We start from the raw sequence: 19,515 nt of genomic DNA on the forward strand, positions 1-19,515 counted from the left end.
AGCTAAGTTATTAGATGCACCTATGGATAAAGCCAGTTTGTTTGGTACACCTGCCCAGCAGGTAATGAAGAAAATGGAAGAAAAGGCAAAATCTGTACAAACGGTTAAAGATTTCTTGCAGGTTCAACCCCAAGGTTTAGCAGGAACTGGCCTGCCAAAATTGGTCCTTTCCTGACTCCACAAGATCCCAAAGGGGCAGGAATAGACGTCCCAGAGGCAGAAATCAATCCAGAGGAGTGCCTACAGAGGGCGACAGTGGCAAGGTAATAACAGAGGCACAGACACAGCCACTGCCACTACAACAGCACAGTGACTTGATTCTAACTCCGCCTACCAGGGAACAAATAGCAGCACCATTAGGCGGAAAATTAACCTTATTTTCAAGAACTGGCACTATATCACAAAAGACAAGTGGATTTTGCAAACCATAGACCAAGGATACGGTTCCACTTCCACACTTTACCAGTCAAAGAGGAATGCCAAACCTGCCTCCAAAACAAAAACAGAAGCTCTACAGCAGATAATGCAACTAACAAAGATGAGAGCTGTGGAAAGAGTGCCAATAACAGAACAAGGCAAAGGATTCTACTCCAGACTATTCCTAGTTCCAAGAAAGGAAAAAGCTGGAGACCTATTCTCGACCTGACCATCTTAAATACATACATCATTGTCCCAAAATTCAAAATGCTGACCCTCCAGCAACTTCTTCCCATGCTGGGCAAGGAGTGCTGGCTGGTAACTCTAGATCTCAAGGAGGCATACCTGCACGTCCCCATCGACCAATTTGCAGAAGATACCTCAGATTTCTTGCAGGATCAGAGCACTATCAATTCTCAGCATTGCCCTTTGGCTTATCTACTGCGCCCAGAGTATTCACAAAATGCCTGGCATCAGTAATCGCCACTGCAGACTACAGGAATCAAATTTATCCATACCTGGGCGACTGCCTGCTACAGGGGGACAACAAAAGCAAGCTGACAACAGATTTACAAAGGGTCATTTACTTGCTACAAGCACTGGGATACACAGTCAATTTGCAAAAGTCAAGGCTGATACCATCCCAAACAAGGACATACTTGGGCGCCCCATTGGACACAGTAAAAGAAATGGCATTCCTAACTGCAGAAAAACAAAAAGAACTCCCTCTTTACTTCTTGGCACTAACAAAACAGAACAAACTAACAGCAAGAAAAGTTCTACAGGCCTTGGGCTTCATGGCATCATGCATAATCTTGGTTCCACATGCCAGACTACATATGAGAAAACTACAGTGGTACCTAAAGAATTTATGGTCCCAACACAGGCACAGCCTAGAAGCAGAAATTCCTCTAATCCCATGCCTAAAACAGGAGTTCCTATGGTGGGCTCAAGCATGCCAGTCAAATCCAGGCCTACCCTTTCACAACTGTCAAGCAAGCCAAACCATCACAACAGACGCCTCAGACCTAGGATGGGGGGCTCACATGCTGGACAAATGCGTACAAGGATTGTGGACACAGGACCAGCTCCATCTGCACATCAACCTAAAAGAAATGCTGGCAGTAAAACTGGCAATCCAAAATTCAGACCATTCCTCAAAGCAGGACATTTGATGATAAGGACAGACAACACCACAGTCATGTGGTACATCAACAAACAGGGAGGCACTCATTCATACCCCCCTATGCAGAATGACTTTGGACCTTTGGAACCTGGCTCAGCTACAACATCCAGTTACAGGCAATATTCGAAAGGAGAATACTCTAGCAGACATGTTAAGCAGAACCACCTCGGATGCTCACGAATGGATGCTACACCCGAACATCTTCAAGGCCATCTCAAAGAAATGGGGAATGCCACAGATAGATCTATTCGCTCCCTCTCAATCACCAGCTCAAAAATTCTGCACAAGGACATTCCACCCACTTGCATGGAAAGTGGACTCGCCTCCTTCAGCTGGAAAGGTCTGACAGCATATGCATTCCCACCTCTTCCTTGATACACAAGGTATTACTAAAAATCAAGGAGGAACGTCCAAGGATAACCCTGATAGCTCCAAACTGGCCAAGACAACACTGGTACCCATTGCTGAGGAGCATGTCTCGGGACAATATGTGGTCAATACCCCTGATGCCTTTGATGTTAACTCAGAACAACTACAGCATCATGCATCCAAACCTAAAAACGTTGCAACTGACTGCATGGAACATCACATAGCAGCAACTAATCCAGAGCTTTCCCAAAGGGTTAAAGACATCATCCTTGAAGCCCGCAGACCTTCAACAAGAAGGAACTATGCAGGAAAATGGAAAAGGTTTGTCATTTGGAGTGCTGAAAGAGGAAAAGATGTGTCAATATAGACATTGCTAACATTCTGGAGTATTTGGCAGAGCTTCTACATACAGGCCTGTCCTATTCCTCCATCAAGATACATGCATCAGCTATTTCAGCAGAATACAGCTTTGATCCACCTGTCTTTTCACATCCTTTACTCAGGCAGTTCCTCAGAGGGATCAAGAATGTAAAACCTCCTAGGAAACCACCATTGCCAGCTTGGGATTTGAACTTTGTGCTGGAAAAGTTGACACTCGCACCTTTTGAACCAGCAGCAACAGCAGACCTGCAGCATCTATCGTGGAAAACTGCTTTCCTACTGGCAATAACCTCAGCAAGAAGGGTTTCTGAACTTCAGGCCCTAATGGCAGTACAACCCTTCCTAATCTTCCACCAAGATAGAGTGTCCATGAGGACAAATCCTACATTTATGCCTAAGGTGGTATCCAGAGTGTCTTTAAACCAGGCAATCCATCTGCCTACCTTCTTCCCAAACCCACAAAACAGAGGGGAAAGAATGCTGCATACCTTGGATGTACATAGACAGCTACGCTACTACCTGGACAGAACAAAAAGTAACAGAAAAACTGACCAGCTGTTTGTAGCCTATGCCACAGGAAGGGAAGGAAAAGCGATTTCCAAACAGACAATCTCCAAATGGATAGGAAATTGCATACGATTCTGTTACTCCTTTCATGGAAAACCAATTCCACAGAACATAAGGCCTCATTCTACAAGGGCAACAGCCACTACCACAGCCTTCTTAGGAGTGGCAACCAAGGACATTATTGAGGCGGCTACTTGGACCTCCGTGCATACATTTGCCAAGCATTATAATTTACCTCTGTATTCCAGATCCCGAGCAGGGTTTGCCACTGCTGTACTGCAAGGGATCCTAACACACCATAATCTATTCTTCCTCCTCCCTAGTTGGCTGTGGTATTCTACCCAGTTGTTATGACTGCAGATGCATCCATGAAGGACATAGTACAGTTTTGTACCTACCATAAATGTAGATGTCCGAACTGGATAGCATCTGCAGTCAGGATTACCCCTCCTTCCCCTCTGTGGTACTCCTAGGGTATTTACCCTCCTAATAGCTAGCTGGGGGGGAGTCTCTTATGGTGTATTTGTTTGTATATATGTACATACATGCTTATTTTTTGTGTTTGCCTTCTATCTTTTTGGAAACATTGGCATTTACCCAAAATTTAGCCTTCCAAGAGGGCAACTGGCATCTGGGGCAAGAAACACTGAGGAAAATGGCGCTGATGCCTTTATACCAAGACCAGCAGAGATGACGTCGGGTGAAGTGCGACATCAGCCGGACCCGGACTTTGGAATCCGGCCGACCGAAGGGCTGCCTGACGACAGGACAACCCAGTTGTTATGACTGCAGATGCTATCCAGTTCGGACATCTACATTTATGGTAGGTACAAAACTGTACTTTTCTGTACTTTCTCCTCTGAAATATCATTAGATGTACATCTCTTTTATGCTAATGTGCTACCTCCCCTGTGTTTTTTCTTTGATCCATTGATGCCTCAGTTCTCTCCAGTGGGCTCCCTAGGCTTTGTCCAAGTAATCTCTGGTAAACATCTGGACATCCTTGTTTAGATTATCTCTGAGGTATAACCATTTCAGAGTTATAAGTTTGAGAGCTGTGCGGGTTTGCTCCCTAGGGGAAAAAAAAAACTTTAAAGGGGAACAGTGAACACCTTTCAGTGTTCTGCTGAATTTTGAGACTTTTTTTCTTAACTCTGGGGCTTGCGCTTGTAAGCCTCAGAATTTCATTAGGGGGATATTTGTTTACTAGGCAGGAGGGAATACAAGTAATTACTAGGGGCTTCCTGTGTATGATGCACACACCACACATACCTATGAGCAGTATTAAGTCATCACCTGTGTTGTTTCTTTGGGATGTGATGGCAACCCTGTACACTCTTGGAGAACTAATATGCACACAGGGAGGACATATGCAGACTCCACATAGAGGGCACAAAGGTCAGGAACTGGAGAGCTCATGCTGTGAGGTAATAGTGCTACATTCTGAGTAAATAAATACTGTAGTTAAAAATTTAACAAACGTCAGGAAGCCAATATTGACTTATGGCAATTTTACCAAATCTTGTAGATACAACCTCACATTTGCAGTAGTATTCTCCAGACTTCTTTTATTGGTTTAATCCTTTACACTGGATTGTGTTAACGGAACTTAAACTTGAAAAATTTTACAACAAAAATGTGTTTAGTGTCCAACAGGCTGCTCATAGCTAGAAGTAGTCTGACCTGTTAAAAATCTTGATAAGCTTACATTTGAGAAGACTTATTTCTTACTGCTTGAGTATACCTTTAAATGTGCATACCCATGTGTAATCCTCAACTAGTTATTGCTTGTCTGAGTTGATGCAAGCCTGGTAGAAATGTTATCTTCAAAGAGCGATGTGATCCTAGAGATATGATCCAGCCAGTTTAGTGAGGCACTGTTTTTCTGGTTAATGTTGCTACGTATGGAGTAAAGTGCCAGCTAAGAGGTAACATGCGTAAGTGAATTCAAAATGCACTTCTATTTTTATGTGTACCACAAGTACTTGGCTTTTATTACGTGACCAACAACTGTAATATAAGCAACTTATTCCAACCACATTTACATGGCTTATATTTGCCGCCCTACTTAATCTGAGTGTTTTAAATATCAGTTTTATATGCTGATTTGTACTGCTACAAATGGCTGACAGATAGTCGTGCATCCTTAGAAGTTATAGTCATAAATGGTAATTTAAGATGTCATATAACTTGTATAATTTTTAGTAATGTGTTGGTTGGAGTGATTATCTGTAATAAAACAGTTTGTTTGCTTTTTGTGTTTGGAGCACTAGGTTTCCATTGAAAATGAGCCACAAATCAGTTGGACAACCCGTTAAGTAAATAATATTTTTTTTATTTTGTTTCCATTCTATTCTAGAACAATTAAGAAATGTTGAGAAGGGTCTAGACCAAATAAACCAGGATATGAAAGAAGCTGAAAAGAACTTGACAGACCTGAGCAAATGCTGTGGACTGTGTGTGTGCCCTTGCAGTAGGTATGTCTACAATTTGCATCTGGTAGTAATGCTAGTTGCTATGTCTTGTTCTGTCATTACTACCACTTCATTTCAAGCTCATTCAGGAGTGCTAGGTAAGGAAGGTTGCATATAACTTGAAGTGCCTGAACAGTTATGCAGAGCATGTAGTCATACTAGCTATGATGGTGGGATTGTTCATCACTAATATTCTGCCATGGTCCTTGCGTTAAATCTTTTTTTTTTTCCATTTTAACTTGTTTCAGCTTAGCTAATGTTGCAGCAAAGTTTTTGTTAACTGCGTGGGCAGTCTGAGCGATGCGAGTGATTATTCTGTCTGAAAGAATAAGAAGCTGCGGTTTCTAGGAAGCTACCATTATTGACTGAATCCAAAAGCTATTTGTATTGGTTTTAGTGATTTTTATTAGTTCAACTATATCACTCTGAAGTGCCACATAAACCTGTGTCCTATAAATCTAGGCATTTCAGTGGAAGTTTTACTCTTTGCAAGGCTAGATAGGGCCATACCCCATAGCAGGCTGCATTAAAGCACCACCTCACTGCAGGACCAAGTTAAATTGATTTAGGTGTTTCTACCTTAGGTAGAGTCCTACCAAATATATATTATGCTGTAAACATTTTATTGTACCAACTAATTATACTGCACTCATACAAACAAATTTAAGCAAGTCAGTTAAATATACAGGTAAGTCTTGTATTTCATATTTCTATACCTTTGGACTAAATGGAAGATCAGCCAGCTTGTCTTCCCCCAGTTGCCAGCCTGATAGCACTTGGTCTGCTTGAGCAATGTGGCAATTGCCTGATGTTAACAGACAGTAAACTATTACTTATTTCATCATAGACTGTCTTTGAGAGTTGCAAATGTTTAGCTAAGATGGTACCACTCCTGCGTGTGAACAGTCTGTGAGCACCATACACCTTCACAGCACTCCACAGAAGCATTTGGAAAATTCTCCAACATTGTGTCTGTTAAAGTACTTGCTGAAGCCTCCAAATTCAAACAGAGTAGGGACTCAGCAAAAGTCAAACACCCTGACTCGTATTGGCACATCCATAAGTGTCTCACCAGAAAATTTCCCAACCCCAGTACACACAAACTCAGTAAAGTACTGGTGGTGGGTGACTCCATAGTCAAGAGCACAGGCTGTACTCACAAGGCTAGACAAAAATGGGGTTGATGATGATTTGTATTTCATGTGTCAGTGTCTCCATTGCAAGGGCCCATAAGACCCTGAAGCACAAGTACAACTATGTGGTGGTGATCCATGTGGGTGTAAATGACATGCACACAAAACCTGAGGGAAATGCAGAGAATATATTTCCAAGCTTTTTATGCATGTCACAAATGCAGGGAAGACCCTGTTATAATGTGGAATTCTTCCTTCTCCAAGGCTGATGCAGAGGTAAAAAGAAAAGATAATTTGTCTAGTGTTATTTGAGGGTGGAATACAGTATGTATCAACTTGGGATTTTATGTTGTGCAGCTCTATTTGCTTTGAGAAGGACGGCTTGTATCTTTCAGGACGGCTTGTATGCTACATTCCAAGGTTTCCACATATTGGCTAAATCTCTTACTTCCCTGGTAGTGGATTTCTTAGGCAGACGTCAGCTAATAGATCTTCCAACCTAAACAAAGCAAATAAAGCACCGAACCGTAATAGTGTAGCATTGCTGAACATTAGGAGTCTGAATAACAAATTGCCTAACCTTGAGGCCCTCTTAGATTTGGAGCATATTCATGTATGCATTATTACTGAAACTTGGTGTAAAAGTGCAGAAATCCCTCCCATTATACCAGGGTTTTGTGCTTACCAAACCTTCAGACCCCTTGGGAACTGCAGTAGAATATCCAGATTTGTTAAAGACCACATTTCCTTGAAGCAGATCAAACTTCTTATTGAGGTACAAATTACAGTAAAATAAAACCAGCTGTTGGTTCATAACATGTTACAGGACCCCCTGATGCCCCCTGAAAACTGTTCGATTCTTAAATGTTTGAACTTCATATATTTAGGTAATCGGTCATCCTGGGAGACTACCTGTTGATAAACTGAGATACCTGTACTTCAAATGCAGGTAATGTCCAGAAATTGTTTTGTATAAAAAATAACTCCCTGGGCCAAATAGTCAAAGAATCTACTAGAAAACAACATTTTGAGCTGGATGTCCTTCAAGGATGCATCTGCAGTCATCACATATGGGTTGTCCTGCCTCAGGCAGCCCTTCGGTCGGCCGGATTCCAAAGTCTGGGTCTGGCCTCGGCTGATGTCACACTTTCCCCGACGTCAGAGCGTCTGGGGTATAAAAGCATCAGCCGACGCCATTTTCCTCAGTCTTTCTTGCCGCGTGGTGCCCAAAGCAGAAGCAGTTTGCAAGTGCCGGTCGGCCAGCTCCTGTGATTCAGCTACCGAAGACTTCAAAAAATCTAAGTACCCCGTTGGGGACTGTTTCTTGCCTCAGCCGATGTCAGATAAAGTTAATAATTGTTTAACTTGTGGGAAACAAATACCTCATAAGGATTTCCACTCTTACTGCCTCCCCTGCCTAGGCCCAGACCACGACGTCTCGGCCTGTTCAGCCTGTGCTTCCTTCAACCGACGAACTCTTAGACATCGGTCGGAGTTTGCAGAGGAATTCTTTGGGGCTAGTTTTGCTTACAAGATGCCGTCGGAGACTCCGACTTCGCATTTAGTTAAGAAACGGAAGGACAAGGACCGACACACGCGGGCCGTGGTTTCGGCTGAAACCACGGTCAGGCCTACCGCGAGTGTCCCGGTCTCGACTGAAACAGAGTCCTTGGTACTTCCGATTACCGAAACCGCACAACCGACTACCTCGGCCCCGGAGGCTCCGGCCGAGTCGGTGATTGAATTACCTTCTGAAACTGGTGTCCAGGAACCTTCCGACACCATTCCTTTAGACAAGTCTACTCCTGCACGTGGTGCAGCCAGACCTCCTGCATCCATGTCCATTAAGGCTTTCTCTAGGGCTAAAGCTGCTAAACTTACTAAAGCTTTGCCTCCCAAGGTTACCTCTCAGAGACCTTCTAGTGGCTCACAGATTCTTAGCTTAGCAGAGGATCTTATCTCCTTAATTAGAGGTTCTCAACCTCATCCGGACAGGGGCTCTCAACCACCTCCAGACAAAAGGCCCAGGGTTGAGCCCTCTGACCCCCACTCCTTAGATGAGTCCACTGATGGCTCTACTCTGGCAGACCACCAGGAGGAGGCTTATTCGGCCTACGAGGATTCTGATGCTGAAGAATCTATTCCCTCGGCCTCCCCTCCTGAAGAGTTTTCCTTTGGAGAGACATTACACTCTGTGAGAGAACATTTTCAATGGCAGGGTCAGGAATTCTCTGATTCTAGAAAGAGATTAAGGACCTTTTTACATTTACCTCAGCATAGGCCTTTAGCTATACCTCCTGTTTTGAATGTCATTGATGATGTGTACTCTGATGCTAGTACAGCCCCTGACTCTCTTCCTCCGGCTCCTGCCAAACCTGATAGGTACTACAGGGTCCCGGACTCACATCTACACCTGTACAAGGCCCACTCTGCTGATCCAGAAACTATTTCCCAGGGCCCAAAAGGGGTTGCAGCTGCCACTGCTTGAAATCCTCTACCCTCTGAAAGGGAATCCAGAGCTTTAGAGAGATGGGGTAAGAAAGTGTATACTTCTGCAACTCTTTCCATGAGGGCATTAAATTGTCAATTTCATATGATACAGTACCAAGAGTATTTGTTAGATGAATTGCATAAGAAACTGTCTTCTGAACCCCTTGATCACAAATCCCTTCAGGATCTGGTACATAACTCCCAGCAGGTTAGTAACCATTTCTTGCAGTGTGGTTATGATGCATTGGAAGCTTCATGTAGGTCAGCTATGACAGGTGCAGTCATACGTAGGCATGCCTGGCTGAAGGAACAATCTCTGCCAGACCATGTTAAAGCTAAGCTTTTGGATGCGCTTATGGAAAAGCAAAAATTATTTGGTTCCACGGCTGAAGAGGTCTTAAAGAAATTTGAAGAAAAGGCAAAATCTGTGCAAACAGTCAAAGACTTTCTGCAAGTCCAACCACCGAGATTCAGCAGAAATTGGCCTACTAAGAATTGGTCCTTTCCGGACTCAGACAGATCTCAGAGAGGCAGGAATAGGCGTGCCAGAGGTAGAGGGCAAGCTAGAGGCTCCTACAGAGGCCGTCAATGGCAGCCTCCCAACCAGAGAAGTAGTGCAGGAACTACAACTGCTACACCAGGACAGACACAATGACTTTGTTGTGACTCCGCCGACCAGGGCTCAATTAGAAGCACCTTTAGGCGGAAAGCTTTCTTTATTTTCAAAAAATTGGCACAGCATTACAAGGGACACATGGACACTGCAAATAATAGACAGAGGATACAGGTTCCATTTCCACACATTGCCAAAAAGAAAAGGCATGCCAGACCTGCCACCAAATCAGAGGGCAGAGGCTTTGAAACAAATTTCCAACTTAATACAAATGAAAGCTATAGAAAAGGTACCTCTTTCAGAAGAAGGCCAAGGATTTTACTCCAGATTATTCCTTGTTCCAAGAAAAGAAAATCAATGGAGGCCTATTCTCGACTTGTCCGCACTGAATTACTTACCTCATTGTGCCAAAATTCAAAATGCTGACTCTACAGCAACTCCTTCCCATGCTGGGCAAGGGGTCTTGGCTGGTGACTCTAGACCTCAAGGAGGCATACCTGCATGTCCCTATCAGACAAAGTTGCAGAAGACACCTCAGATTTCTTGCAGGGTCAGAGCATTATCAATTCTCAGCATTGCCCTTTGGCTTATCTACTGCGCCCAGAGTATTCACAAAATGCCTGGCATCAGTAATTGCACACTGCAGACTTCAGGGGATTCAAATTTACCCATATCTGGACGACTGCCTTATACAAGCGGACAGCAAGCAAACGGCCTCTCTCACAGAAGAAAAACAAAAACAACTACCGGATTACTTCAAGAATCTGACAAGACAAACTCAGCTGACTGCAAGGAAAATCCTGCAGGCCCTGGGTTACATGGCATCTTGCATTCTTCTGATTCCACAAGCAAGGCTGCATATGAGAAAATTACAATGGTACCTAAGGAGTTTATTGAGTCAGCACAGTCACAGCTTAGAAACTTTGATCCCACTCATTCTATTCCTCCAAAAGGAATTTCTGTGGTGGGCTCAAGCCTGCCAGTCGAACAGCGGGTTGCCCTTCAGCAAGCCAAGAGCCAACCAAACCATCACTACGGACGCTTCAGACCAAGGTTGGGGAGCACACATGGAAGGCAGATGTATCCAAGGGCTATGGTCACAAAGAGCTGCATGCACATAAACCAAAAGGAAATGCTGGCAGTGATACACGCAATCGAGGCCTTCAAACTTTTTCTTCATCAAGGCCACCTACTCATAAGGACAGACAACACCACAGTTATGTGGTACATAAACAAGCAAGGAGGCACCCATTCCTACCCTCTTTGCAGACTGGCAATGAATCTATGGGAACTTTCCTTGAAACTCAATATACAGCTGCAGTCCCATTTCGTGCCAGGGAAAGACAATATACTGGCAGACATCTTAAGAAGAAATATCATGGATGCGCACGAATGGATGCTGCACCCAGACATCTTCTTACTCATAACACAATCATGGGGAAGGCCGGAAATAGATCTGTTCGCCTCCTCCCACAGTCATCAACTGAAGAAATTCTGCTCAAGGACATACCACCCACAAGCATGGAAAGTGGATGCTCTCTCTTTCAGCTGGAAAGCTCTAACAGTGTATGCTTTTCCACCTCTCCCATTAATGACCAAGGTCTTACTGAAGATCAGGACAGAGCAGCCCAGAGTGATTCTGATAGCTCCAAACTGGCCAAGACAGCACTGGTACCCACTGTTAAAGAGCATGTCACAGACGAAACCGTGGCCTCTCCCCCTATGACCACTTCTACTGACGCAGCATAATTTCAAGACTCTGCATTCCAACCTGAAAACCTTGCAGCTAACTGCCTGGAAAATACCATGACTCTCAGGATAAGCTATCCCAGAGAGTGAAGGATATTATTATGGAAGCTTGACGGCCTTCCACAAGGAAGGCATATTCAGCAAAATGGAAAAGATTTCACACCTGGAACACAACAAAGGGCCTAGATGTGACAGTGATGAACATGGCACATATACTGGAATATTTGGCAGAATTGTTCCACAACGGCCTGTTAGTAGGCATTAAGATACATGCCTCAGCAATTTCAGCAGAATACAATGTTAATCCACCTGTCTTCTCTCATCCTCTCCTGAGACAGTTTCTAAGAGGAATCAAAAACATCAACCCTCCAAGGAAACCACCTTTACCTACTTGGGACCTTAACTTCGTGTTGGAAAAACTAACACTTCCTCCCTTTGAACCAGGAGCATCTGCAGATCTACAGTTTCTGTCTTGGAAAACTGCCTTCCTTCTGGCCATAACCTCAGCAAGAAGAGTATCTGAGTTACAAGCTCTAATGGCAGTACAGCCATTTCTTATCTTTCATCAGGACAGAGTTTCATTGAGAACCAATCCTACATTTATGCCAAAGGTGGTATCCAGGGTATCTTTGATCCAAGCTATTCACTTGCCTACATTCTTCCCACAACCACAAAATAAAGGGGAGAAACTTCTGCACACCCTGGACATACACAGACAGTTGCGCTACTACTTGGACAGAACTAAAAGTTACAGAAAGACTGACCAGCTGTTTGTAGCATATGCTGCTGGGGCACAAGGAAAAGCAATTTCCAAACAGACAATTTCAAAATGGATAGGAAATTGCATTCGTTTTTGTTACTCCTTTCATGGAAAAACTGTGCCAGCTAACATTAGACCTCATTCCACGAGAGCCACAGCCACCACCACAGCCTTCCTAAGAGGGGTGGCTACCAAGGACATTTTAGAAGCTGCTACATGGAGCTCCGTGCATACATTTGCCAAGCATTACAATTTACCTTTATACTCCAGATCCAGAGCAGGCTTTGCTACGGCAGTCCTGCAGGGTATCTTAACGACACCATCCTTTACTTAGTACCTCCACCCCCAGATTGGCTATGGTATTCTACCCACATGTGATGACTGCAGATGCATCCTTGAAGGACATAGTACAGTTTTGTACCTACCATAAATGTAGATGTCCGATAGGTATGCATCTGCAGTCAGGTTTACCCTCCCTCCTTCCCCTCTGTGGTATACTTCTTGGGTACTTACCCCTCTTATAGCTAGCTGGGGTTATCTATTATGGTGTATTTGTTTTTATAGTACTGTGCATGTTTGGATTTGTTTTTGCAATGCAAATCTCCAAATTTTAGCCTTCCTTAGAGGGCACCTGGCATCTGGGGCAAGAAAAACTGAGGAAAATGGCGTCGGCTGATGCTTTTATACCCCAGACGCTCTGACGTCGGGGAAAGTGCGACATCAGCCGAGGCCAGACCCAGACTTTGGAATCCGGCCGACCGAAGGGCTGCCTGAGGCCTGACAACCCATATGTGATGACTGCAGATGCATACCTATCGGACATCTACATTTATGGTAGGTACAAAACTGTACTTTCTTAAGTCTGTACCGTCTATAAAAAGGAAGCCAATCTGGTGGTCGCCTGCCATAAACAAACTGTACAACAGAAGGAGGAAACTGATGTGGAATAAGGTGAAGTCCCAAGACTGGAAAAACTCCCTTATCAGCCTCAACAAAAAGTTGAGATTCCTCATCAAATCCTCTTAAGTTAGCTATGAAATCAGAATTGCAGCAGATAGTAAAGACAACCACAAGGCCTTCTATAGTTATGTAAAGAATCTCCATGGCAATATCCAGATTTGCTCTGAGCTACTGCACAATGGTACCTCCTATACCGAGCCAGAAGATAATGCCAACGTGCTGACCGACAGATTCACTGCCAACTTTACCTCCCCCCCAAAGGACCAATCACAATACCAGTAGATTGCTAGGCACCCAGTGTTACTGCTGCACAGGTTAAAACAGCACTCTCCAAGGCCAGGAATGCAGCTTCCAAGGGACCTGACAATACCCCTGGCTGTGTTCTACATGAACTACAGAGTGAACTGGTGCCTCACCTGTGTGCTCTGTTCAGTCACAGCCTCACCTGTGTGCCCTGTTCAGTCACAGCCTCACCTCAGGCTTTGTCCCTACTGAATGGCGCACTGCTACAGTCATCCCTCTCCACAAAGGAGGAGCAGCTACAGACCCTGGGAACTATCGCCCCATTAGCCTGACGAGTCTGATATGCAAAGCTATGACACGCATCATCATGGACCTAATAAACAAGGATATAGGGAATCTCCAAACTCTGGATCCCACACAGTTTGGTTTTGTGAGGGGTAGGTCATGCCTACTTTACTTGGTCAACTTCTTTGAGTCAGTCACCAGAGCTGTGGATGAAGGCAAGGTGCTTCATACAGCCTACCTTGATCTGGCCAAGGCATTTGAAACCATTCTCCATTCAGGAATCGTAGAAAAACCCACTAACCTAGGCATCAACCCCTATATCACTAGGTGGGTTGCAAATTGGCTCACAGATGGAACCCACAATGTGAAAGTAGCAGACTCCAAGTCAGACTGCCGACCAGTCACGAGTGGAGTCTCACAGGGTTCGATCATGGGTTCTCTCCTGTTTTGTATCTACTTCTCTGAAGTCCAGGCCAATGCAAAGGGTCTGTGGCTGACAAAGTTTGCAGACGATTACAAGTAGGGAGCCATTATTAACTCCCTGAGTGATGTTGACATCTTACAGAAAGGCCAAACTGAGACCAACGTCTGGTGTCAGAACCATGGCCTTGAGTTCAATATGTGTTGTCCTCCCCTTTGGGAAAAATCCAGTTCCCATGAATTACCACATCGTTACTGAACGTAGAAGGTGTTATAAAAGATCTGGGAACACAGGTTGACAGCAGCCTTTCTTTTGACCACCACACTGCCACTGTGGTCAGAAAGTCCTATGTGGCACATCTCATTACTAAGGGTTTTGCATCCAGGAAGAAAGAGTTCATTGTCACCCTCTACTCTTCCCTCATTACGCCATTCAATAGAGTACAATGCCCCATTTGGCATGTACCTCACTAGACACCTGCAGCAACTGGAGAGGCCGCAGAAGTACCTCACAGAGAGGATCCTAGGCCTTAACATTTGTCCTGTATGGACAGACTCAAAAAACTCCCAACTATTCTGTCTCATATCGCCTACTTAGAGGCGATCTCTGCTTGACATACAAAGCCATTTCTGATCCAGCTCTGTTAGAAATGCTACATTTAAAGAAATCCCAATCCCTCGCACCACACGCTCCAGTGACCTCAACCTCATTACCACAATCCACAGAATGTGCTGGAGGGACAGGTTCATAACCCACAGACTGCCCTTGCTATGGAATTGACTTCCCATACTTGTCAAACAGAGCACCTCACTGGCCCTCTTCAAAAGAAGCCTTGATGAGTTGATGGGAAATAGAAAATTCACCCCGAGGATCACTCCAGTGACTCTACTCGACAGAGGTACTGGGAACTAAGGTCGGGTGGCACGATGTCAGGGTAATCCTATGGGCTAGGTTTGTAAAGGCTCCAGGGCCATTGGCATAGTACACACCTATGAACCAATGAAGAGTTGCTTATGCTGCCTCAACATGTGGCTCTGTTATCCCCAAGAACAAGAGTGTGGAACATCCACCCATGTTTGTGGACACTGAGGCTGTCCGCTTGAATGATTAGTCCTTATAGGTTCCAAGCACATTCTCTTCAAGGACATGCTTTACAACTTAAGGGAGGCCAGCAAACCAGCACTAGAAAATCTTGTATAATTAAGTAGAAAAGGTCCTCCTATTGGTTTTACAGAGGATGGGGCCCAGTATTTGTGCTATCTATATTTGCAACCTATTTGTCAGGCCTATGGAAAGCGGAGCTGTCTTGGGTCTGTCTAAAAGTACATGCTTCAGCCATATTTGCCTGTCTGCCTCTAACACTCCCCCTTTTTTCCCCAATTGTCAATGAAACATTTCCTGAAAGGGTTCTCCTTTCTGAGGCAACCAAAAGGGAGTTTGCTCAACCAATTGGATTTGAATATCCTACAGAAGACACTATCCCATTCTATGAAAACTATTATGTGACGTCCGATCAATATCCCACCGGAGTGCCAATAGTAATGTGATGCCCCTTACTATCCTGGGTCATTAACTAACTAAAGAGCTTCTATCCTCACTGCTGACTCCAGTAGAAGACAGTCACTTAAATAGGAGTAATATTTCACAATTTTCCCTTAGGGCACAACAGAAACATGCTCTGTAACCTGGGACTTGACTGTATACTTTTGTCCACCTTAAATATAACTCCTTATTACACACTTCAGAGTGTGTGCCTCAGTTTAAGACCTGTGATACACTTGCACTTAAATTAAATCTTACACATCCAGACACTTCTGGGAAAGCCTGACACAGATTTCCAGCTGTGTCCCTTTCCCAAAATAATACAGTAACCCGCTGCCACCAGAGTATCACATGCCCTTTCAAAGGGGTGTTCAGTTATGAAAATTAGATATTAAAAAAATGATAGCAAATGACCTGAAGCAGCCAGGCTTTCGGAGTGGGCTGGGAGGTTATCAGAGAAGGTATAAGCACTCTCAAGTCACTAAAGAAAACACTGATTGACCAGCCACAATGTAAGTTAATAAAAATTGAAACCAAAATTATACCAAACCGATGTAAATAGCAAAATAGTCCACGGACTCCTTGTGCCAGCAACCAAACACAAACGTCTTAACGCAATTTTATTTCCTTTACAAGCGTAAGACAACGTTTGTGTTTGGTTGCTGGCACAAGGAGTCCGTGGACTATTTTGCTATTTACATCGGTTTGGTATAATTTTGGTTTCAACTGTCTGTTTCCATGGCCACGGAGAGTCCTGTTAGTCCCAGCAGCCCTCGTATTTTTTCTCACTCATGTGTGACCGAGGTTAACATAAATCCAACACTTGATGTTCCTGCTTTGCCGATTTCGTTATCGGAAAGACTGGACAAATTGAATGCACGCTTCGATTTATTAGAAGGACTGGATGGTCACAGGAGCCGGCTTGCGGCTCCTATTCCTGCATTGGTTCAAGGCATCACTCTTCCTAACGGTTCTCTTGCGAGTTCCGGTTCGCCAATACCCGCAGCTCAACCTCTCCATTCTACCAACGAACAAGGCTCACAGCTGTTAACAGCGCAAACTTCTGTGTTACCGGAAAGAAGCGGCTTTGGACCTACCCTTACTACAGGTACTGTTTCTAACTGTGGTTTTGACTCTAATGTTAGAGCGGGTATGAACTACCAAGAAGAGCATCCCTTTAGTGATGGCGCGGCCCATTTAGACTCGATTACAGAGACTGTACATTCCTTCCAACGGACAGTTTCAGCCGGTAATACTGCGCTTAATGTTGGGCATATTGGCAATGTAAATGCACCATTCGTACTTTCCGAATGGATGGCTAATACAGACAATTTTCAATTTTCTCAGCACAACCAGAGAACAACAGGACAGCATGACATTGGTTTTAGCAATGAACTTTTAACAAACAAGCTTAAAACCTTTGATAGTAAAATTCTCAAGTTGAAAAAATTGCAGCTTGAGATAGGCTACTTTAAACAATGTATCCAAGAGAAACTGGTCCCAAAGGGCCTATGGAGCAATTTTTCTCCATCTGGTTTAATTAATGATAAAAATTTTTTTGTTGATTTGAGGGACTTATTCCAACAACAAGGCTTGCAGTTGTTGGAATTGATTGTCAAACATTATAACCAGTATGTTTGTGTTTTATTGAAAGAAATTGATGATTTAGATAAAGAGATTAAAGCAGACTTGAATTTTGCAAGGTACAGGTTTGATTATGACCGTACCTTGTCAAGTATTGATACATTGCTTGTTAAGTTAAAACTTAATAAAAACAAAAAGTTAGTTAGGGATAGGTTAGCCTACCAGGATAACAGTGCATACCCTAAATTACAACATTTAGACCCTCAGAAGTCTACTGTTAAGACCAGTCAGGGACATCTTGACCCTATAACTAACTCTGACATGGACGAACCCCATCTAGACGAGGATAACCTAGGTGACGTAGAGGTAGGGCCTAGACGGAGTGACAGAATCAAAGGACTTAAGAACAATAACCCAGGTAACAAAAACACTCAAAACAACAGGGATAACAGTAATAAAAGTAACAACAGTTTTTTAGGCAAACGCAATTACCGCCAACAATACAACAAGAGACCGAGCAGGAATTGATGGTTCCTAGCCTTATTACTGTTGATAATGGTTTCCCCCACTGTACTGACATAGGGGGTGTAGACAACGACAGCATGATTAGTGTCACTAGTCTTCATGAACAACATGATGTTCCAAGAATTATTTTAAACCACCAAGGAGACTTCACTATTTACAATTTTACAGAACTCCAACTAAGGGATGAATTGGTTGAGCTCCTTGCTCTCGGTTACACCTTTGTACCTAGTAGAATGGGGGACATTTCTAAGGAGATTATTGAGTTAAAATGTTTTGTTCGGAAGTTGAACTTTAAGTTACTTTTTAATAATGATTCTGTCCCGTCTCAGGACACTTTAAGACTACCTAGCGTTTTTAATCCCCCCATCCATCCTTCTCTACAGTTATTTGAGAGAGTTTGTGAGGCTGACATCAGACACTCATTTAAGGATTGCCAGAGTAGCATTGAACCTTTAAGATACAACATTACTAAAGAACAAGCTTCACTTTTGGAGGAACTTTGCCACTACCCAGTCAGATTAGTTAAACCCGACAAGGGAGGTGGCTTGGTTATTATGGATAATTCTAGGTATACGGAGAAAATGCTTGAGGTACTAGAAACACCAGCCTACTCTCCAGCTTCCCTTAATGAAATACATCAAACCCATAATATGATGAGAGGTCTCTTTTGTGATTTATTCTTGGGAGGTAAGATAGACCTTGACACCTACAACTACATAGACATCACCTTGCCAAAAATTCCAGTAATGTTTGGCATACCCAAGGTTCACAAGGATGTCAACAACCCGCCCATGAGGGCTCTAGTTGACGGAAGATCATCTATGATGCACCCTAGTGCTAAACTAGTTGATAAGATTTTGTCAAAATACTTAAAGAACCTTTGTCGAGTATGCAAGGATTCCTGGACCTTCCTGGGAAACCTTAATGATCTACCGTTTGATGTTGAGAACAACTTTCTCACCATCGACGTAGTGGATTTATATACTTCCATTCCACACCAGGAAGCTTTGGAATGGATAGCCCTCCTACTCACAGACTTTGGAGCGCCGAAAACCGAAGTAGACCTCGTCATGGAGATTTTGGATGTGGTTTTGTCATCAAATTACTTCTTATTTGATAAGAAATACTTTTTGCAGAAAAAAGGTGTGGCCATGGGCTCCCCTTGTGGAGCTTCTGTGGCCAACTTTTTTATGGGGTACTGGGAAAAGAATTTTCTCTTTTCGTCAGTAGACCAGATGAGGTTTTTACAATTTTACACAAGATACCTCGATGACATTTTTATCCTATTTCGGGGTAGTAGCACGGAAGCTAGCCAATTTGTACAATTCTTAAACGGCACAACAGAATTCCTGAAATTCACGTCGAAGTTTTCGGTATCTGAAATAGATTACCTTGATGTGAAATTAAGGAAAGATGTTAATTTGAACACATATACATCTAGTGTTTATAGAAAGCCGACATACTGCAATTCTTTCCTGCATTTCTCAAGCCATCACCCCTTCAAACAAAAGAGATCTATTGTGAAGGGGCAAATGGTTAGAGCAGGTAGAATGTGCAGTAAATTTGTTGACTTTCAGAGTGAATGTGATCTGTTGGGTAACATGTTCCTTAACAGGGGTTACCCTAGACATTTAGTCGATGAAATTACGTCAGAGGTTACAGTTAAGAGGATGAACGGGTTTTATAAACCCATCCTTCAGGGCCAACTTAGATCTGACCATAGCCCTAGTGAGGGATTACTGTTACCCTCTGGTAACACTTCCTTACTGTGTGATAACATCAGTAACAGCAATGGACGTGATTTTTCAGCCAGCTA

The 19,515-nt window shown here is 43.6% G+C and overlaps 1 protein-coding gene across 2 annotated transcripts in view; it reads left to right on the forward strand.

Moving 5' to 3' along the window:
• SNAP23 (synaptosome associated protein 23) overlaps positions 1–19,515 on the forward strand; it is an 815,608-nt gene that overhangs the window by 509,072 nt on the left and 287,021 nt on the right. For both annotated transcript variants that reach the window (XM_044074077.1, XM_044074078.1), the window contains exon 5: positions 5,280–5,397. In XM_044074077.1, the coding sequence (XP_043930012.1) occupies positions 5,280–5,397 (118 nt within the window). The remainder of the gene's footprint in view (positions 1–5,279; positions 5,398–19,515) is intronic.

The sequence above is a fragment of the Protopterus annectens genome, chromosome 6.part0 (assembly GCF_019279795.1).
Source record: "Protopterus annectens isolate FY-2018-M chromosome 6.part0, PAN1.0, whole genome shotgun sequence".
Taxonomy (NCBI): domain Eukaryota; kingdom Metazoa; phylum Chordata; order Ceratodontiformes; family Protopteridae; genus Protopterus; species Protopterus annectens.